Source organism: Alnus glutinosa, chromosome 12, assembly GCF_958979055.1.
Source record: "Alnus glutinosa chromosome 12, dhAlnGlut1.1, whole genome shotgun sequence".
Taxonomy (NCBI): domain Eukaryota; kingdom Viridiplantae; phylum Streptophyta; class Magnoliopsida; order Fagales; family Betulaceae; genus Alnus; species Alnus glutinosa.
The window spans coordinates 19941988-19965343 of NC_084897.1; the positions used below are offsets into that span (position 1 = coordinate 19941988).

The 23356-nt window shown below is 34.6% G+C and overlaps 1 protein-coding gene across 1 annotated transcript; it reads left to right on the plus strand.

Moving 5' to 3' along the window:
* Nucleotides 1–16368: 16368 nt before the first annotated feature.
* LOC133852438 (uncharacterized) lies at nt 16369–21345 on the plus strand. Its single transcript, XM_062289197.1, has 4 exons — nt 16369–16580; nt 17763–17880; nt 17962–18193; nt 20805–21345. The coding sequence occupies exons 1-4, from the start codon at nt 16429–16431 to the stop codon at nt 20831–20833; spliced, it is 531 nt and encodes a 176-aa protein (XP_062145181.1). The 5' UTR covers nt 16369–16428; the 3' UTR covers nt 20834–21345.
* Nucleotides 21346–23356: the final 2011 nt, after the last annotated feature.

The window sequence follows — 23356 nt, forward strand, 5'->3', positions numbered from 1 at the left end:
TAGTGATTTCTAAGCTAGCACATATTACTTTAGTAATGGTTTCAAAAACCATTAAAACTGGCATATGAATCCATGCCTTCCTCTTCTAGATCTGCATCAGTAACTATGCAAATATGGCGTTATCATATTTGCATAGACAAACAAGTGAGTCATCCATTTTCATATCTAAGTTACCATCAAACAAATAACAGTTCATAAAGAATGCAAATGCGAGGGTTGTATGAATATGCATCGTAGTAACCATTTAGTTTGATGTTTTATGATCATCTTTCTTTAGACCTCTCGTTCTAGGTTATCTGAACCCGTTCACGTCCTTTGCCTCCCACTTAAAGTCTTACCTGTTTTTACTGGAATCCTACCGGTCCCAGCATTAGTTATATATTAGGACTTTGGACACCCCTGGGTCACTCTGAACCCCCTGGGTCCACTGATTAGCCTTCCTTCCAGTTGCTACTACATCAGCTTGTTGATGGCTATCTCCTCAGCCATTTTATTAATTGGACACGACATGCAATGCATGAACAAACACATGCAATAAACACACACCACACAGTCCTAATGAAACATAGAATCATTCCTCAGTAAGTACATCCATACTTACACTCTTCTTCGTGTAGTTCCTTTAAACTTCTTTCCTGCATATAAATCCATCCATACAATAATATATTTATCAATCATCTATCAAACAAATCATTGTTTATAGACCCTCATCTTTTTATATTTATTATTCATCACTTCATTATGTTTGAGACGATCACTCATAATAAATCTTAAAACCTTGGTTCATGATTTGGTGACGAGGCTATATGACCAATGCTACCAAATATGAACTTGAAGGATTAAAATATATCATAAGGACAATAAGGAATAAATACGATCAACTCATGAGAATCATGAGGACAATGAAATGTAAAGGGAATATAAATACGATCAACTCATGGAAGTCATGAGGACAATGAAATATAAAAGGAAATATAAATACGATCAACTCATGAAAGTCATGAGGACAATGAAATATAAAAGTAAATATAAATACGATTAACTCATGAAGTCATGAGGACAATGAAATGTAAAAAGGAAATATAAATACGATCAACTCATGAAGTCATAAGGACAATGAAATATAAAAGCAGTTTATAAATACGATCAACTCATGAAAGTCATGAGGACATGCATTGAAATATAAAAGTAGTTTATATTACTTTTTATTTTAATTCTTTTTATCTCATAAGCTTATTGGGTCTTTAAACAACTCATAAAACAAGTAATGAAATCAAAACCTATATCATCAAATTAATGAAATTAATGATTGGAAGCTTACCAAAATACTTCTTAGCACACACTTCAAGTCTTGAACCACATAAAACTACACAAATCTCACAATTTTCTCTCTTGGTTGTAGGTGTGTGAGTGAGTGAAGCTTAATGAGTATTGCATCTTCCACCATGGTTCTATTTATAAGAGAATGAATGGTTAGGATCAAGTAGACACATTGTGATCCAATGGATGGGAATTGGTGCATCTTAGCCTTATCTCCAAGGCACGTGGGTTTCATCATTACTAAGGTGGTGCATTCTAGATGTGGGATGTGGGCAACACTTGTGGTGATGAGTGCACACATTAGAGGAAGTGGGTGATGAGTTGTTCAATCAAAGGAAGTATTAAATAATGCTATATATGAATTTTCGTCTAAATAGAGGCCATCTTACTCCAAGTAACGTTTTGATGGTCAAATCTACTCCGATCGCTGTAAAATTTTGAGGGTAGATAGATGACGTCAAGAAGAACACTTTCTATTTTTGGTTCAACTCAATCCGAGTTCGTTATGACTTAGTTTTGGTCAATCAAAGTTTCTGGTTTACTTTGACAAGTTAAACCAAGATATTGTTTAGACTACTTTCATTTTATGATTACTCTAGATTCTATTCTAGACATCTTTTATTCTTTCATCATAAGAGGGGGAGGGAATAAATGTAGTGGAAGGTTGCACTAGGTGTTGAATCATCATATCTTACACTATCCTATTTAATCAAATCTAACTAGGATGATATATTTAATGACATTCTTAAAGCATAAAATATAGGTCTTCCACATGTTGAGTTGGGTGATAACACATGTAGTAATCATGGCTATGGGCAGATGACATGTGATAAGTGGGTTGGGTTTATGGATAGCAATTGGAATGGGTTGGGTTAAGTTCAAAGATGGCCCATTAATGAATAATGTGAATTTCCGTTCAGAACAGGGGTTGTATTTTTCACCGGTGTTTTCATGGCCTTAACAACGTCCAAACATCATGAAATTTGGAGGGAAGCTAGAGGACTTTAAAACGAGCGTCTCAGTTTTTGAATCGACCAAAATGGAGTTCGTTTGACCCTGTTTCCGTTATTCCAAAGTTTAAGGTCTGTTTTGAGTTTTTATCAAATTGCAACTATAAACGTTTCTACAAACAAAAATACACATTTATTTTCATAAATAATCGTAGTTATTCTTTTTCCTTATTAAAAATGTTTTAAAATTAATTTAAACCATTATAATTTATGTCTTAAAATCTGGGGCGCTACACTGCTTGTGCTTGGTCAGATTACAAACTTACAAATCTTTGTCATCTTTACTTGGTATCTTATCTTCAATATGATGGTTGGATATATATATATATATCATTAACACACACCGGATGAATTCTGTAGGTCCCATTCCCTAGTTTGGAAAAATTGACAGACTGCTGTGATGAGTACCAAATATTGTGTATTTGGACCCCTTAATTTACATTAGTTAAACCTTTAGCTTTGTTATTTTCTAATGCTTTGGTTAGTTTTAGTGTTTTTATATTTTGTAGGACAATAAGAGAGAAATGATACAATTCAAGCAAAATACAAGGAAATTCGGATGCAGCAGACCAGTACATTTAGACTGATCATAACAGGACCAAAAGATATCCTTTTTGGGAGTTTCTTAGGTCTAAATTGAAGTTCAAGATGTCAGCTTTCCAACGCAACAAGTTTCAGCCAATTTGGAGATGCGTGAAAAAAGATATGGCTGTTTGAATTTCAGTCATCGGATCATCCCGAAAATCCGGAACCATCTCTCTTATTATTTTTCTTTTGCTTCATCCCTTGTCTCCCCAAAGCTAGAGCCAATACACGTTTTTCTCCACATTCTCAGCCACTTAATCACTTTTTTTCCACTCAACATCATTCCATAAAACACTCACCACTCATTCCATAAAACACTCACCACTCATTCCATAAAACACTCATCACTCATCTCTCCACTCATACACCCACTCACCCATTCCACACAAACCACTTGGCTATAAAAGGAGACCAAGGCTGAAAATCAAAGGGAAGAAGAGGCATGAGCCTCTTTGTACATAACTTCTTGCTTATCTTCTTCTTGTAGCTTATTTCTTTCCTTTTGCAACTCTTTGATTTTTATGCTTTTAATGTTTTAAGTTGTAGTTATTTTATCATGTGTAGCTAATATTTTCGTTTGGGGTTGAGGATGAAACCTCACCATTGAAGAGAAACCGAGTTTCTTGCTTGTTCATGCTATTTGAGTTTATGGGTTTGATTTCTCATTGTTCTACTTCGATTTTCTTGAAATGATGTTTTGATATCTCTTGTGATTTCCGGATACAAGTGATGATGTGGAATAAGTTTCATTAAATCGGTTGCTTGGTTTTTCATCTATCAAAACATTGGACATTCATTGTGCGTCGTTTGACTAATACATTGTTTTATCGGTTAGAATGAAGATATCCATTGTGATTGAATGATACATTGGATGTTTGGATTTCAATTGGTACTCTTTGTGATTTGTGCTATGAACGAAATCATTGAATGATCTAAATGATTTTTGAAGCAATGTAGAGCATACCTAAGATTTATACGTGACAACCTCGAATAAGTGTGATGAGCATGAGATTAGGTTGATATGATTTGGTGAGTGTGGATTCCAAAACCCTAGACCCCTTTATCTTCATTATTTTTGTTCATTTTTTCTTTTATCAAAAACCCCTAAATTTGGAACTAGGTTAAAATAGGATTAGTTTGAATAGAGATTAATTTTCGCAACACAATTCCCTGTGGGATCGACCTCGCACTTGCATAACGCTATATTGCAAAACGATTCGTGCACTTGCGAGTAACTATTTTAAAACACATCATGCTGCATGGCTGACTTGAAGATTATATGGCATAACAAATATGTCACTTCAAATTCCAATTTCAACCCTCAGGCAATATTCACTGTTAGGTCTTGTGAAAATCTTCTTGTTGTAGAAACATATGGTGTTCCAGCCACTCAATTAAGAGAATTGCATCTTCTTTATTTGCCGAAACTGGAGCATATATGGAATAAGGACCCCCTACAAATTTCCAACTTTCAAAATCCAATTGAAGTACATTATGACTTTCCTGCAATTGAGGAAGTTCTGTTCAACGAGCATGGGGTTGAGGATATTTGTTTTGGGGAACTAAAACTCGAGTGTTTTCCCCAAGAGTACGTGCACACTTCAGAATGGCCATTATTGAAAGAATTGGACCTTTACTAATGTTATCAAGTTGAGATATTTGTGTTGGGTTTTTAGTATTGACAAATTTAGTGCCAAAACTTATTTGTTTTATTCAAGAAATGAAAGAGCCAAACAAGGAGATATTGTATAATATTTATCCAGAAAAGAAAAGAGCTGTAATTTGGAAAATATTATGCATAATTAATTGTTCTTAAAAATCTGGATTTCCTACACAGTGTCCAGACAGCCAGAAGCCATGTCCGAACACAAGTTACAAAAAGTTTATCTTCAGCAAGATGTCTGGACATCCTCAAGCCATGTCCGGACACAATTAGCTATGTTCTCAACATGTCCAAACAGTCCAATAGACGCATGTCACAGTAAGGTCGTGTTCTCTCACGTGTCTGGACAACCTAGCAGATGCAACTTTCAAAAAGTCATTGTTCTGCAAGATGTTCGGACACTCAAGACAAGAAAACAGACACAGAAAAAAATTTCTTGCAGATGTCCGGACACTAGGGCAACATGTCTGGACACTAAGGCAACATGTCCAGACAGGCTTCACAGAAAGTTTACTTTCTGATACATGTCTGGACACACAATTACATGTTTAGACACTGTCGCCTAGAAATCAATTCCTAACTTATTTTAGGGTTTCTAGAGCCTATTTAAATGGGCTTTTAGGCAGTGTTTCTTCAAGAATTTCAATAGAGAATTACATTGTGCTAAGAGAAGATTGTTTAGGCTTAAATAGATTTATGTATTTCTTTTAGAGTCTTTGATGTATTTTGTTGTTCAACCGTTTAACCATTGAAGTCTAACTGGAGAGGAGCTCCCGTTAAGAAAGTCAATAGAAGAACTCTTCAGAAGGGTCTAGGAGAAAGGAAGACAAGTAAGCGCTTGTTAGAATTCAAGAGTGTAACTACTGCAAACGGTTGTGAGTACGAACTTCTTGAATAATTGATTTTCTGGGTTTGGCTGCCTAGAGTGATTTTTCTCTTTGGTGCAAAGAGTTTCCACTTCGTAACCAAATATTTATGTTATTTACTTTTATTGCTTTACATATTTGGTTAACTGTTTGGTTGAGGCTTATAGGAGTCTAAATTATTTTTCAATTTGCTTCAAAGTTTTTGAGCTTTCAAGAAACAGTTCAACAGAGCCAACTTGAGACCTCCATTTAACACCATTTATTCTTGGTTGAACAGGTAAGAGGCTAACCAACAAGATCTACTTAATGATTGTAGTTTTGGAAATTTCTTTTTTTTTTTACAAATTAAACCGCTCTTACACATCCTTTTATTTCAATTCATTCGCAGAGCTTGCTATCTGTCACATCATTTTGTGTAGACTCTTTCGAATGTACTCAAAGTAGAGTGCTAGCTCTTTGATCTTTAACTTCTTCGAGAAAATTGAAGACTATGTATTGCATTAGGATAATGGCACTTATCATAGTGGAAACATATTATTATGAATTTGAACTTTACCATTTTTAGCAAAAGTACAATCCTCATAAATCACACAATGATTTCTCGTAATATACGTACTATTATGCCCATATGCATCCTAAACACACCCTAAACTAATTTTTTTTTATTATTATTATTTTGTGATTATTTTTTATTGTCCTTATTGCAAGTAAAAGAAGAAAATAGATGGAATTACACTTTTCTTTTTTTTTGCTTTTATCTTCAATATGGTGTTTCTGTCAGGCAAAGGTTCAGGATTCTAAAGAAGACGAAGATCATTCTTAATATCTAAAACCTGGAATGTGGCTTTTTTATGTTTAGTTTGTGGCACTAAGGATCATGCGTTCTTTCTTTGAAGTTGGCCAAATGGACATTAGACGGGGATAATATTTGGTTACTTGTTTGATATTGCTTGTTTATTTTCTTGTTTTGCGATGTATTAAAAAAAAATGGAGTATAATATGTATTTTGCACGATACAATATTCCTTCCTGAAGTGTGAACTGCTACTTTCTAATTGGTGGTAAAAGGATATTATGACTATCTACATGAATTTCTACATACATTCAATTTGTTTATCATAAGTGTCGAAGTTTTTGAGTGTGTAATAATTTATGATGAAACTTTCTTGTTGCTTATCATTTTCAATATTTTTGTTGTTGACTTACTCATATATTTTCACCCATGAATGAACATAAAATGAGTAGTTATTTTTATCTAAACTAGCAACTACTTTGATGGTAAAGTTTGACATGTTAAAAGATCGGGTTAAATATCTTTTTGCTCTCTGTGGTTTAAAATTTTTATGTTTTGCCTCTTCAATTTTCTTTTTTTTTCATAGGTGGTACATGTGCTATGGAAAAAGACGGAGATGGTACATCCGTCAAATTTTCTGTCCAAAACTGATGGATTTCCACATCAGCGATACGTGACACCATTAAAATTGCGACACGTATATATATATATATTGCCCCTTCAACTTTCCTTTTTTTCGTAAGTGGTACATGTGCTATGGAAAAAAAACGGAGATGGTACATCCGTCAATTTTTCCGTCCAAAACTGATGGATTTCCACATCTGCGATACGTGGCGGATTTTCACATCAGCGATACGTGACTCCATTAAAATTGCGACACGTATATATATATATATATATATATATATATATTATTTTGAGGTTTTTAATGTAAGTTACATAAGATTTACATAAGTACCACAATTGATACCTAAGTTTTATAGTATTATCACAATTGGTACCTCGGTTTTGTACTTTTAACATAGTTGGTACCTAAGTTTTATGGGTTTTTCATTGGTACATGTATTACTATTTAGCTTATTTGGTAGGCCAGACATGTCCAAACATCTAGGTCGTGTACTAATTTATTCCCCTGCGTATATGCCCGTGTTTTTAATATAAGTTACATGCGGTTTACATAAATACCACAATTGGTACCCCAGTTTTTTTTTTTTAATTCACAATTGTTACCTAAGTTTTAAACTTTTACCATAATTGGTACCTAAGTTTTATGGTTTTTTCACAATTGGTACTTGTATTACTATTTGGCTTATTTGGTAAGCCAAACATGTCGAAACATCTAGGTTGTGCACTAATTTATTCCCCTACATATATACCGTGTTTTTAATGTAAGTTACATGCGGTGTACATAAGTACCACAATTGGTACCCAAGTTTTTTAGTTTATTCACAATTGGTACCTCAGTTTTAAAAGTTTAACACAGTTGGTACCTAAGTTTTATGGTTTTTTCACAATTGGTACCTATATTATTACTAAATCAAATATTTTGCTTATTTGGTATGCCAGTTTTGTATCCAAGCAACCTGTATGCATGTTGTGTATCGAAAACCAACCAAATCATAAACTAAAATTGACCAAAACTCAAAATGACAAGCAAATCATATTGGTAACTCAACTTGGTATCACAACAACCCAGTTTTGAATCCAAGTAATATGATTACTATCCAAGTAACCTGTATGCATGTTGTGTATCAAAACCAACCAAATATAAACTAAAATTGACAAGCAAATCATATTGGTATCTTAACTTGGTATCACAACAACACAGTTTTGTATCCAAGTAATGCTATCCAAACTTGGTATCATAACAACCTAGATTATCATCACAATAATCGGTTTAACAAAGCAATTCGCAAGGTGTCCTGTTCAAAAAAATAACTAACAATTGACAACCATCCAACTCTATTTACACCATCACAAAACACATTACATTAAGGGTGTTTTAATATATCAAAAAAATTACAACTGAATCCCTACTGAGTTGTACTCGGCTATTCTAGCTATGATCCCTTAGACTGCAACAACCATCAAGAAATAAACAACAAGTATTAATTTATGATAACAAGGACAGTAGGTCAATTACAAAGTTAATATCAGGCTCACCTTTGTATTCATCTTGTATACCGAAGAGACTCGCCTTTGTCTCGGTCTTCTCAGTTCACTTGCCAACTGTGTGATGTCATCCGGTTGTTGACCAACCATATTTGTAGCTTCGGTTGATCTAGGAGGTGACATTGTCCCTGACGGTCCTCCATGCCACATATCTAATAAACACATCAATGTATCAAAATGTTAACAATCAACCATAAATTAAATTATGGTTATTCATTAAACTCACAATACTTGCCTTCGGCTTCCTAACCCTTTTGGAATACTTCTTCCTATTGGGATTTTTAAGTTGGTGGCAACTCCTAGCATTGTGGCCCTTTTGACCACAGTTTCCGCAGCATACATCATACCCCTTGCGACAAACCTTAGTACTCTCATCTGGCTCTTGCTTATCAACTCCTCTTTTTCTTTGTTTTTTTGGCCTCCCGTATTGTTTCCTTGGCTGAGGTGGTTCTATAGGATCCACCTCGAGATCAATAAGCCACTCTTCCGCTCCAAGCATAAGATTAATACCGGCGGCATAGGACTATCTGTATGTGTCCATTATGTACCATTTATTGACATATTCCTCGGGGACCCGTTATTTAGGCATATTGCACATACTACATGGGGGCATGGAATTCCATTAAGTTGCCACCTCCCACATTCACATGTTCTCTGAGTAAGATCTACGACCCTCCAAGCCTCGTGGCTATGGTCAACCTCAAACCACATTTCATTGCTCCAGTGACAAATATAATTCTTTGCATCTAACCGGTTTCTCTCCAACTTTTTTACAATCTTAGGGCAAACTACGTTTGTTGAAATTGTTGCTCCAACCCTTTTCTAATTGAACTAGTTCATAATTTGTCGCCTTATAGTCTCTAAACAAGTCAGTATCGGCTACTCTCTTACTTCTAACACCCATGCATTGAAGCTCTCAGCAATGTTGTTTAATAATGTCACTGCAGCTTCCGGTTCACAATGCATGCCCTGACCACATGCAAGGGTCTACTTTCTCAATGTAATTTCCTGCTTTTCTATCCATACCTCTAATCACAGAGAGGTAGTACTTGAACTGAATTTCATTGGGTGCCCTAGCTGCACCCCACAAGGCGTCCTTGATCTCCTTCCCCTTAAATCCCTTTGTCTTAAAATTCACATGCAAGTGACTGACACAATATCGATGCTCGAAACTAGACATTAGATACTCCAAAGCATCGGGGAGGCCCTGTTTTTTTTTTTTTCAAAAAAAAAGATACATGTTAAATAAATGTTTGTAATATGTAAATGTTCATAGGACAATTGCATTAAGTTATTTACCTTTTGTCTGTCGGACATAAATGACCACATATGTTCACGCAGATAACCAATATCATCTAACAGTAGTCCCAAAAACTAGGCTCATGTGTCCCTGTTCTCGGTCTCTTATATCGCATGTGCGAGAGGGTAAATATCATCATTACCATCTCAGGTGATGACTGCATGCAACTGGCCACTCCATCTTCCCTTCATGAAACAGTCATCCACACATATCATCGGCTTGCATCCTACCAAGAAGCTTTGTTTACATGCTGCCAACGAAACATACATCTGTTGGAAGAACACTCCATCCCTTTGAATGTAGGCCGAGCTACTTAGATTCCACTTAAGTATTGCACTGACATACTGTTTGATGTGCCTATACTGCTCACCATCCATTCCATCGAGAAGTTGGTTTGCCATCGTCTTCACACTATGGCAACTCAACAATGATAGCTCCACATTATAATCCCTTCGTATCATTTCCTTCAACACCTTCGCTTTAAAATTTCTTTGGTCCCGAAAGAGATCAACATATCTATGTGCAGCCCAACTTACTTTGCCCTCTTTTTGTGGTAGTGGCTACCACAGTTATGCTTTGACTCGAAAGTCTTGATCTGAAAATATTTTCTGCAATTAGACCAAGACGCATGTATTTTCCATCCACATTGTTTCTTGCAGTAGGCAGATGCCCGCTTTTTCTCATTGTCCAGATACTTATAATCGAAGGAATTCTGCACTGCGAATGCTTGTAATGCTTCCTTAAAGTCAATTGGGTTGGCAAACCTCAACCTTACTTCCAAAACCATTTTCTCACCCAAGTCCCGTTTTTTCCTCCATTTCGGATTTCTTCTCCTAGGTCGTCTACATGACCCTTCACCTTCACTGCCTTCTTCTTCCCTGTCTAAACGGTCAAAGTTCTCACTATTATTAGACTCCTCATCTGGGTCATTTGCTTCATTAACTCTGAAAATATTTATTGACTTCTTATTTAAACCAAGTGTGTGTGTTTGTGTGCAAATAAATATCTTAAATGCGAAATTTAAATGAGACAAAATATTTGTTACGAAGTGGAAACTCTATGAAAAGAAAAAACCACTCCGAGGCAGCCAAACCCAGGAAATCTACTATCCAAAAATAAAGCTAGCCAAACCCAGGAAATCCTCTATGCAGTAGTCATACCTTTAACTCTGACGTATAGCCCAACACGAACGCTTCCCAACCAAATCTTCCATTTGAAAGGGTTTGTGATGGATTCCTTTACCCTAGGGCCGACCCCTAAGATAGACTTATCACAAACACTTGAGCACACACTGGCAACTGCTTGAGAGCTAGCAGATCTTCAATATCTCCCTAAACACCCTCTCTAAACTATAAGGAATTCTCTATCGAATTCTGTACAAAACACAGACCTAGAGCCCTCTATTTATGTAACGACCCACCCCCAATGACACAATATTGTCCGTTTTTGGCTCCTCAAACCAGACTTCCCAAAAGATCATCCATCCTGGGATTGCTCTCGCAGAAGCACACTTAACTAAGGAGTTCTGATAGGTTCGTGATCATCACGGCTTTAAAACGTATTTTGTCATAAAGAGTGCATTTATACATATAAGCACATTCTCATTCCCAGGCAATGTGAGACGTCACAATTTATAGGCTTCAAGAGACCTCAAAAATTGCTGAGATTCGGACTCTATCTAACAAGCGTTTGGATGGAAGTTTGCCACGTCCGGATGGATTTCTGTGATATCCTTCAAAAACAGCGCAATTCTATCCTTATCAGGTTTGCGTCCAGACGGCTTGACCAAGTGTCCGGACGATCTTTGCTTAAATCATTTCCGCGTTCGAACAAAAATTTGGAGTTATCTGAATTACTGGATATCGTCTGGACATGTTGTCGAGTCGTCAGGACGGTCTGTAAATACTGGACATCGTCCGTACGTGTTGTTGAGTCGTCCAGACGGATTACAAAGACTTTCGAAACAGTGTCAACTTCTGAAATACAACTCCTTGTTGAATACTGATTGACCTAGCGTCCAGACGGTGTTGCTTTATCGGCCAGACATCTTCAACATTTATCTGTAAGACACTGCGGGGCATTCAGACACCTTCAAGGGCTCGTCCGAACAGTTGCACAGGAACCATCTGGTTTGTCTTAGTTTTTGCAAAAGGACTCTTCATGGATGTCTTCTAGAAGCTTGTGAACAGTAGATGCCTGAATATATGAAGATTCTGGTTTGAAAACCATCTGTCCAAATACATGAAGATTGAAAAACCGACTATCCTATTAAAACGCAACCATTACATAAAGTGTTTTTGTTTTAACCAGAATGTAGCCAATAAAAATACTAACAAACTCCAATATTCAATTTATAATCTTTATCCCACAAGTTAAACCATTTTTTTTATCATCCCTAAGTTTGCGCGCTTTGTGTAAAACATCATCAGCTTTACCTATAAAGATGTCCTCATCACCGTCAGTCACTTCAAAATCACTCAACTTGATGTCCTCCGCATCCCCCTGCTCATAAACCTATTGTTATGGCTGCTGCGGTTGTTGCATTGCTGGTTGTTCGTCTTGCTACTGGGGCTGCTACACTGTTGGCTATTCTTCTTGCTGCTGGGGTTGCTGCACTGCTGGCTGTTCTTCTTGCTGTTGTGACACATTTATTTCATCATAATTTATCTCAACCTTTAAAGGATAATGAGATAAAAGCTACACTGGATGGATCACTTCAAATACATGCAGCTTCTTCTTGCCAAAATTTAATACCACTCTCAGCATATTCATGAAATCCCTATCGTTAGTAAGACAACGTATTTGTTCGTTGTTCTTGTCATCATAGGTGTAATACATAGAAGGAATACCATTGTACTGGTATCCACAGTAACATTCAAGTATATTGGTGAGGTCCCAAAAGCACCATCGGTCTGGATCCAGATCGACTACTATCATAGCCTCACCTCCAATATACGTCATCCTGGGTCCAGATAGTGACCCATGGTGGTAAATGACGAGATCAAAAAAGGATCAACCATTTCTGCACCATGTGAAGTAAAGAAAGAGAATAATCAAACTCACATCCACAATATAATGCACAAAGTACAATAGTGATAATGGTTAACCCTTATTGTGTGTTCATAAGTGTCGATAAGTGATAATAAGTTTTGATAATTGTTGATAAGTGTTACTGTGTATGTGTTGAAAACTGTTGATAAAATAGTCTTATGGATAAGGGAGAACCGAAAGTGACATTGGTGGAAAGAGCTACTATTTTCTAGGATTTCCTAAGATGACTATCTTGGGTTCCACCAATATCCGATGAGCTGTAACTGTGTTTTTCACTTTATCAAAAGTCATAGGCTTTTGTGGACAGGGACACATTTTTCTATTCTGGACCCAAAACACAAATGCAATAAACAAAGCTAAAGGCAAAGACATGTGCAATAAACAAATACAAAGACAATAAAATGTGCTGGACAAAAACCAAAGGGGCAACGAAAATAGTTTTCGAACTCACAAGTGTTGGAAGAAGGATGAAATTAGGGCTCCGATAGTCGATTTTAGTTCAGTGTAAAAATGATTCAAAAAAAAAAATATACATTTTCCCCCTAATCCATTAAAATGATGTGGTGTTCTGTGGGCTTACGTGGCGAACTGATGTGGCATGTCTGTTAAATTTTAATGGAAAAATAGATGGATGTACCAATTTCGTCTTTTCCAAAAATCCATGTACCATCTGTGAAGAAAAATGAAACTCACGTACCAAAAAATAAAGTTTTTAAACCACGGGTACTAAAAAGGTATTTAACCCTACTTTTAATTTTAATTAAATATTCTACGTGTTTTGTCTCACTTATTAAAAAGGAATTTGATCTCAAACGTGAGTAGAGTGTTAAAATATTGATTGAAATATCAAATTAAAAATAAATTGCAATGTACCAATTTTTACCAAAAAATGACAAAAATATCCTTACAAAAAATCATAAAAACACACATTATATATATAAGGGTATTTGACTTTTTGAGAATTTTTAGAGATATTTTTGTCTTTTTTGACCAAAATAATGGTACATTGTAAGTTTCTAGTAGTTTTGGGGGACATTTCAATTGAAAGTTTATGAAGACATTGTAAATTGCCTAATAGTTTGAGGAGGGTATGCCTACTTTTCCAAAACTTATTCTAAGGATTGAATAATGGCTTTCTTTGTTAGATGGTGAGCTACATTGTTGGCTTGCTTCCCTATTGATGTGCCTTATAAACTATGAATGAAAACTATTAAGCATAATCTTTGCATTATCAATAAGTTACTGATACTGAATCTAACATCGTTCTTCCTTTCGCAATGCCTGCACTATTTCTAGTGCATCTTTGTGCACTAAAACATTTTGAAACCCCAAGTCTTTGTTAAATTCCACAACTTTCTAGGCTGCAAAAGCTTCAACTACTTCATGGTCTTTGGCATGCAATCGCACTTACACCCATCTTTTTTTTTTTTTTTGATTTACCCAACGCCGCATCCCAATTTACCTTAATCCCACCAATAGACGGTCCTTTCCATTTTGGGGTTTCTCTTGTTTGGTTTTGCTTGTTATGGTTCGTTATGCTAAGTACAACGTTGTGAAAAATAAGGAAATGACTCATTTGCACTTCTAACTAATAAGGAATGGTGAGAAAACTCACCTCTAAAAACTACAATATTTTAAAAACTTCTTCATCAAATTTCTCCATAAGTCCTTCTAAAAAATAAAAAATTCTTCTTCTTCATTGGAGCACTTTAGAATCTTTTTGCTGCATTTCGTCTAACTATGGAAGACGGGCATTAGTGCATCACCACAAATATAGCTAATGGTCTCCGCCTCCAACCCACAAATAGGACAAAGCAGATCCTATGCTATCCTTCTTTTATAAAAGATTTCCTTGATCGATAGTATTCCGATCGAATATTTGTTTACTTATCAAGCCATCTATTCCGCATTATCCATCACTCATTATTGGAGCCAATCAATTTTGTTGATGAGTACAATGTGCAATGGACCCAATATAGGGGCTAGGAGTAATTCTAATAGTATATTAAATGTCTATCAAAAAATGAAGTAACGTTTAAAATTACTATTTGATCAAAATCACAATTTGATCAGTCACATGTCAAATGGGGATTTTAAATGCCACCTTATTTTTTTATGGACACTTGATAGACATTTAATGTACATGTAGAATTACTCAGGAACTAGGAAGGCATATGCCTCGTAAGGATGACCAGATGAAAATGAGAGAGTGAGACTTTATGTCAAAACGTGGAAACCAAATCCGTTTGATATATATATATAGTGGTTGGCACTTAGCAGTTACAACCACTTCCGCCTACTCTTAAAATCACTAATTGTCCCGTTCTTAAGCGATCATCAATTTTTTTCAACTACTTACAAAAGCAATTATGCGGTTGGTAGTTATAGGCGTAACTAGGGTTGGCAAAACGATTCACATGTTAACACGACCCGTTTAGTTAAAAGGGTCAAACCCTTCGACCCTAACACGACTCACTTAAATAATGAGTTGACACGACACAACTCTTATGACCCGTTTATTAAACGGGTCATGTAACACGACTCACTTAAATAATGAGTTGACACGACACAACTCTTATGACCCGTTTATTAAACGGGTCATGTTGGGTTGACAAGAGTCGACATGACTTGTTTGACCCATTATACAATAAAGTCTATAAAAATATAAATATAAATATAAACACAAATATAAACTAAAAAAAAAATCATATTGTTTGAATAATCATACAACGTTGAGTTTTTTTATTGTTTACTTGTTTTGGTTTAACTTCATGTTCGAAAACTTTAAAAAATAAATAAATAAACACTTTGGCTAAATTTTTTTAGTCTTATCTTTTTTGTTCAAGTTCTAACTCAATAAAATAAAATAAAAATAATAAAATAATAAAAAAAGACTTTTTTTTAGTGTTGAAAAAAAAAAAAGTTTTAGTATACGGGTCAAACGGATTGACTCATTTATTAAACGGGTCTAATGGTAAATCCTTTTATGACTCGAACTCTTTTAAACTTAACCCTAACCCTTTAACTTTGTGTCGAGTTAACAAGTCATGTTAAAAATTGTTAATCCTAGACATAATTGTCCCTTTTACACCCTTACTTGTTAGGGTCCCAAGTATACCAAATTCTTTTACACAAAATATAACATTAATTTTTGAGCTTTCATGCGTGAGATAAACAAAAATAAATAAATAAAAATTGATAATTTAAGATTATGATTTACGCTAAGATTAAAACTAATTAAGTTCTATATATTTTCATTGACATCTACATGGTAGTACGAAGAACAGTAATGACAATTTGTACCCTGGTTTCACTGTCATTAAATTGAATTGACAATGACCGTGTTTATAAGTTATTGATTTTTTATTTTTTTTTTAGGAATGAGATAAGATAGAAATATAGTATATAGCGTTATTTATGAAAAAATTAAAAATAATGTGTTAATATTAGATATAAGCAATTTTATATATCATACCACTATTTCCCTATTAGCATTTTTTTAAGGGCATTATTAGCATTGTTAATCTATTATTAAATTTAGTATTTTTTTTTATTTTTTAATGCCAGTCCGCGTAATAAGATAGCGGTGGATCAGAAATGTGACCGAAAGCATTTCATAAATTTAGAAGAGAGAGTAAAATCGAAGAGCAAATTGAGAGAGAGAGAGAAATGGGAAGGGAGGTCTCGGAGAGCTGCGTGGACAGTCTACTAACGGAAATGGTGTCCGCTTATTGCGATCGGTTCTATGCCAACAAGCCAGAGCTCGCCGCCCGTCGGATCGAGGCCATTGGCTTCCAGGTCGGCCACCAGCTATCCGAACGGTACACTTCCCCCCACACCTTATCCAAACTTATGAAGCACATTTTTTTCTTCTTCTCATTTCTTGATTTAGGGCTTTATTGTAATTTGAAGTCTGGGCTTTAGATCTGAACGAGTCATGTGAATTGTGTGGCTTGTGAGAATTTTTTTTTTTTTAAAAAAAAAAAAAAAATTGCTTCTTTGCTATCAAATTGTTAATTAGCTGTTTGGTTGCTGAGAAAGTGTGGGAAGGTAAATAATAATGAATTTGAATCTCTTAATTATTTTGTTGTTTGGGACCTGAGAAAGTTTAATCCTTTCTCTACTTGGTCTAATAGAACTAAGTAGCTTAATTTTAGTATTATTTTTTATTAGTTCATATTATAAGGATTTTGATTTTATTACCTCTTCCCTCAGTTTCCGCGCAAGAAAATAGAATTTATGAATTAGGCCTGTGGGACTTAAAAAAAAGAAAAAGAGAAAAACCCTAATGGAAAAATGCTTGTATGTGGCATGGATTTGCAAAATGGCATATATGTTGATATCATACTACTCTAAATTTAATCGATCAAAAATGACTTCTTTACTTTTATTTTTCTTTTTCTTTTTTTTGTTGATGGGTTGGACACGCGGTGAGTCTTGAATCCATGCCTTCACTCATCTCTTTTTTATAGGTAGGAACTAGCATTTGAACTAGAGATCATTGACTTAATTCTTTTCGGAGCATTAGCACTGGAAACATTATACAAATTCTTATTGAAAGCAAAGCTAAAGTGATCTACTTCGGTGTTTGTCTTAAAGTACTTTACATGCATTGCATACAGACTGTGATTCAATACGGTCCATTTTAAAGGTGAAGCGTGGGTAGTGTCTACTTAGCCTTTCAATTACTAATTCTGGGATCTACTCAAACTAGTAACAACAACATGGTATATGAATATATAAATGTGATCGCAATTTGGACATCATTTAGTTCCTCTTACTCAACCTTGCTCTTACACTGTTATTGTGTATTTCTGGCTCTCTATTTTGTTGGGCAAACATTGAATGTAACACCACAATAGGAGTGCCACAGAAGAAAATTGTTGAAGTATGAAAAGTTTATTTAATACTTATTATAGTTCGCATGATTTGGTTATCTCATAATTCTATACATTTGGGTTTGAAATGCTGCCTATAAGAGTGAAGTTCTGCTTCTTTTTTAGGTATACAATGGAGCGGCCTCGGTTCAGTGATCATCTAGAGGCAATCAAGTTTATCTGCAAGGACTTCTGGTCCGAGCTTTTCAAGAAGCAAATTGACAACTTGAAGACCAATCATAGAGTTAGTTCAAGTATCTAAAGTCGATATAGATTATACGCTGTTGTGTGAATTTTAGAAAAATGGCTCTTGTTTGTCTTGTAGGGTACCTTTGTATTGCAAGATGATCGGTTTCGTTGGCTTGCACGCATGTCAGTTGATCCATCATCTGAGGATGGAGATTTATCTCAGGATAATTCTGCAGGTACGCCCGAAAACAAGGCAGCACAAGCTACAAGCATGCATCTCTATTTCCCATGTGGAATTATAAGGGGGGCTCTTTCAAATCTTGGAATTCCTTGTGCAGTTTCTGCGGATATATCTAATCTTCCTGCATGTGAGTAACTGGTTCTTGAGTGCATCAGATTGTGATTACTTTTTTGCGCACATTGTATTACTTTTATAAGCACTCCATGATATGCTTTCTTTTGGTCAATTAAGGTTTTGTTGTATGATAATTATTATCTATCATCTAAGCATGAAGTGAAACATGCTTCATGATTCCCTTGTTTGGAATTGAAGCTTTGCTGACTCAATCTTTGTTCAGGTAAACTTGGTAATTGACTACTGGGCACACCATGATTTTTTCAATTTCATGGTTTCGCTTTTCCCATGTATATCTTTTGCCTTTTGTTTCCTCCATTTATCTGTTTATCATATTAGGCTTTGTTTGTCGATTACCTATTGGAGCAAATCATTCCTAGTCCTCCCACATATATTTAAACATCTAGTCTCTTCGTGTCTTTGTATTTTACATAAGGTTCTTTGAGTTATGATATTCTAATCTTTTGATTATAAGTCATCCCTTTGGTCTCCCTCTAGTTGTTGACTACAATCTTTCTTTCTATGCTAGTTTTGTTATGCCTCCTGCCATCGCTATATGCATTCAACTTGATATTTGTTTAGGTACTTGATTTTTAGTCTAGCAATTCCGGAAACTATTTTTCACCTTTTTGGGTTGATTCATTCCTTGTGCAGGCCAGCTTCCTGCAGTCTATTTCATTTACTATCTTTTGAAAAGTGAATTTTCTTCCTCCACAATATTATTGGGTACATTTGTTAAGGTTTTGAAAATTGTTTTTAGTGTTTTGATTTGAAAAGGTTTTTATGTGATATAAAGTTGAGAAGTATTTTGGTGGGGGTCCACATTGGAGATAATGGGTTTGTTTGGTAAAAAATTTTAGATAGTGCTTTTGTTTTTTGGTTGAAAAAGTGTTATGATGTGACATAAAAGTGAAAAATAGTTTTGAATGTTTTGTGTTTTGAGTTGTTTAAGCAAAAAGCTTTTCCAAAAAGCGTTCTCAAACTAGACCAATGTTTTTTGTGGGGTTCCTTTAAGAAAATTGTTTGATAAACTTTTGAAAAGTGTTTTGTATTTTCAAAGGAACAAATATTGAATATGCTTCTTTTGAGAAAACACAAATAGATGTGGAGCCGACTTCTGTTTTTTTTTTTTTTCTTAAAAAAAAAAAGGTAGAGAGAGAGAGTGGCCATACTGCCACCCTTAGCAGAGGAGAAGGGCAGCTGCGCAGACACCTCTCTATTTTTTTATTTGTTTTTTCATTTTGTTAATCTTTTTATAAATTATAAGTCAGCCCCTACACCTGAAAAAATAAGCACCCTTTTTTTCTCAAAATATTCCTATAAGAAGGTATAAAAAGTTTTCTAAAAAATGGGTGGTCTCATAGCCACCCCTCTCCTTGGTGGTGGTTGTGCGGCCGCCTCTCTTCAAAAATAAAAAAGGTCTTTTTATGAATAATAATTCAGTCCCTACACCTGAAAAATTAAGCACTTGTTTTCTCAAAATATTCCTATAAGAAGGGGTGGAAAGTTTTCTGAGAAGTATGTAGTGTTTTATGTATTTATTTATTTATTTTTGTCTTTAAGTTTTATTTATGTTTTGGTTTTTTGAACAGTTAAATGTTTGTTAAATGCTGTAAGGTAAATTATCTCATCTTCTTGACTGTGGCATTTGATATCAACTTTTCTCATTATATCTTAATGCTAACCCTCACTAATACTTCTTGTCCTTTGCCCCTTCCTTTTGGTGTAATTTCTCAGACTCTCCGATAGTATCTTATCCAAATCCATTAATTTAAAAATTGAATAACTTAATTTTTAAAGTTCTGGCTTAACTATCTTGACGTATTACACATGTATATTGGTGTATGCACTTCCTGTGTGTTTCCTTCATTGGTGGAGGCCTTTGCACACGTTTCGTTTGTTGGAAAATCCTGTATAGTTCTAGTATACAACTCTTGTTACTTGCACCTGTTGTCAACTTTCTGCATCCTTTATGAGGGCATGAGGGGATGGTGTCCATCAATATTTTATATGATATATGCTTGAAATTGTCATTAGATTTCACTCAACATGGTAAGAGTGAGGGAACTAAATTGAATGATTTCTCATCCTTCCCTAAAGTCTCCTATTATGCCTGCCTTTGAATAATTACTTCAGGAATTGCATACGAAAAAACAAAAAAAGGACAATCTACGGAAGTGATCTAGTGACAAATGAAAATGTACTTTACATCAATACATTTCCAAAAACTTCCTCTTTTTAATTGTTGGATTCAGAATTTGTTATGGTTTCTTCTCTTTTGATGTTGTTTCGACATCTGACTGTGGCCTTTTGTTTTGACCACTGAATGTGGTATAAAACTATAAATCAATTTTCTTGATATGCCATTTGATGTGACAGATATCTCTAACATCATTGATAAATCAGCTGCAGGATATTTTAACTGTCTGGTACTACTGGTACTACTGGAAAGTCATTTTGTCATAGTTTTCTGATTAATTTTATTGCTCTACTCTAAAAAATGCATCTAGAGCTCTTTTTAACCTTTGATTTGTATGCTTATTTCCTTATGAAGTCCTGTTTTGTTATTATGCTATGTCTTTGGCACGCTTCAAGTAATCATGCTAGTTGGAAATTATGAACAGGTTCATTTGTAGTTCGCATAAAGGCCTGATGAGCACTTAGAAGCTCCGGCTTAAGACTGCAGTTTGAAGTATCAGCTTACTGCATAAATTAGGGCATGCACATCTTCCCGTTTTCCTTTTGCACATTAGTTGCTTGATGTGAGAATTTCTGTCCCCCAATTCAAACTCAGGAATATTTTGGGAGGAACCTCTGTTACCTGTTATGGCTTTGAATTTCAGATGCAGAGACATTATAGAGGCTAGGATGATTGAGAGATTGTTTTTTAAAGTGATTAGAAATTCACTCGCTGTAGTACAAGAAGGTGATCGCCATGATTAGAAGGCTAGGATGTGATGTAATAATAAATCATCAACTGGGCCTGGCGAGGTATGAAATGATCCAATTATTATCCATATGCATATTGTGATATTTTAACATATGAAAGGAGCATGCTTTATCTAGTTGTTTACCATGTACTTAATTATGACGATTGAGTTGTACTGTGAATTATTTCGCATTGATTTGGAATTTTTATGGATTGGATTAGCCTTCGTAGTGTGATGTACTTCTATCCGAATTTCCTTAATTATGCTATTGAAGGAATCGAATGTTTATCGATCCATTAAGGAACCAATTTTTATTTACAAATACTACAACTCTTGAGAAAGTCCAAGACTCGTTAACACCTTTGAATGCTGATGAACCTTTTAATCCTGACAAGGGCAGAATAGCCTTTTGGCTATAATTCAAGGATAAGTATCCTCTCCATTTCACTAATGAAATAATGAGTATGACAGAAATTTCTTACAAATTAGTTTGTAAAAATATTTTACAAATTAATCTCCAAAAGTGATGTGTTGTTTAAACATGCGAAAAGCATGTTCTTTTTTATTAAATGTTATTAAAAAATCACATGAGAATGAACTTAGATGCTAAGGACATGTCACTTTTAGAGGTTTATTTGTAAGAAATTTCATACCAAGTCAAGATTTTAAATGGATCGATGGAGAAGCTTTCTCGGCATCTCCTTTTTTAATGTTATTATGTTCACTCGACATTGCTTCTTTTTCTTTTTCTCTTTTTCTTCTCTATATAGATGAGAATAGAAAGGGGGAAAAAAAAAATTAGTGTTGATGCTTACTAGCCATTGCTTCTTTTTCTTTTTTACCCTTCCCTATGTAGATGAGAATATAAAGGGGGAAATTTTTTTTTTCAAAGATGGATCTAATAAAAGAAAACTATAAGAGAAAAAAGAAACATGATATAAATTCATTTTCTATCCATCTCATTTTTAAATTCAATGGTGGATTTGAAACTTGCTTACATGGAGATGGTTAGAGGATGGATGTTTAACATGTCCCAATAGGAAATGCTATAAAAAAACCTAGTTAAAGTGGCCCATTTCGTTAAAGGGTAAAGCACTATTGTGAACCTTAGAGGCTGACCATTTCTGAAAGGAAGTAAGCAAATCAAGGATCGATGTTTGACACAAAAGCAGAGATTTTCCATTTTGAGCAGGGATGAAACTACAGCCTTGCACACACAAAATAAAAATAAAAAGAAAAATAACTCTCAAAATTATATGTCTTTATGGAATAAATCCTTTAAAATTATGTTCCCCATCCTCAAAGTTTTAATTTAGTTTTGCCCTGCTGATATTCCAATTCCACCCCTAAATATAAGGTTAGGTGGTTGTGTTGAATAGGATAAGGATCGCTGTTAAAGAGTCACCTTCTAAAATAATGTTGTCAATCTTTGAAATCAAGGGCCGTGAAAACTCCAAGCATGGCTGCCTTATTTCTATCACAGGGGGATGATCTTTGTACTTGCTATGTTTAGTTACTCTTGCTATGTTTGTTGAATTACAAAACAGAAGAAGCTAAGAAATTCGTGAAAATGAACTTTATTTTTTTAAAAAAAAAAAAAAAAAACATATATGCTTTACTATTGTTGCTTCAATTGGATAAAATCTTTTTTTTAAAAAAAAAAAAATGAAGGTGTGAAAAGTGATTTTTAAATATCAATTATTATTTGGGACTTTTTGGCCATTGCATACACGGTTTCTTTCTCAAATTCAGGTTTGAGTTGTTTTGGTTGCAGTAATGGCTTACACTATAGGCAATATTTTAGGTCATTTTCAATGTATCACCATTTATTCAAATTGAAATGATTGATGTCTGTCATGCTCCAAATGGTTTTCCTACTTCCACCCACATTTTTAATGTCCATTCTTTCCATGACGAGGACATTATAAAGGTGTTGATATATATATATATATATATATATATATATATATATATATATATATATATATATATATATATATATATATAGTGTTGTTGTCATTAATATATCAAGAGTAATTCGAATTACTCTTCATACTTATTTATTATACTCATTTCACATTAGTTGACTTGACGTGTTTTAAGTAACTTTCTATATCAACCACTTAAAACATATGCGAAGATAGCATTACTTACTCAGTTACTCTTCTATCAATACATCTAACAGCCTTAGCATTTTGTTTTATTTTGATTTTAAGATCCAAAAGTTTTTGTTTTAACTTGTAATT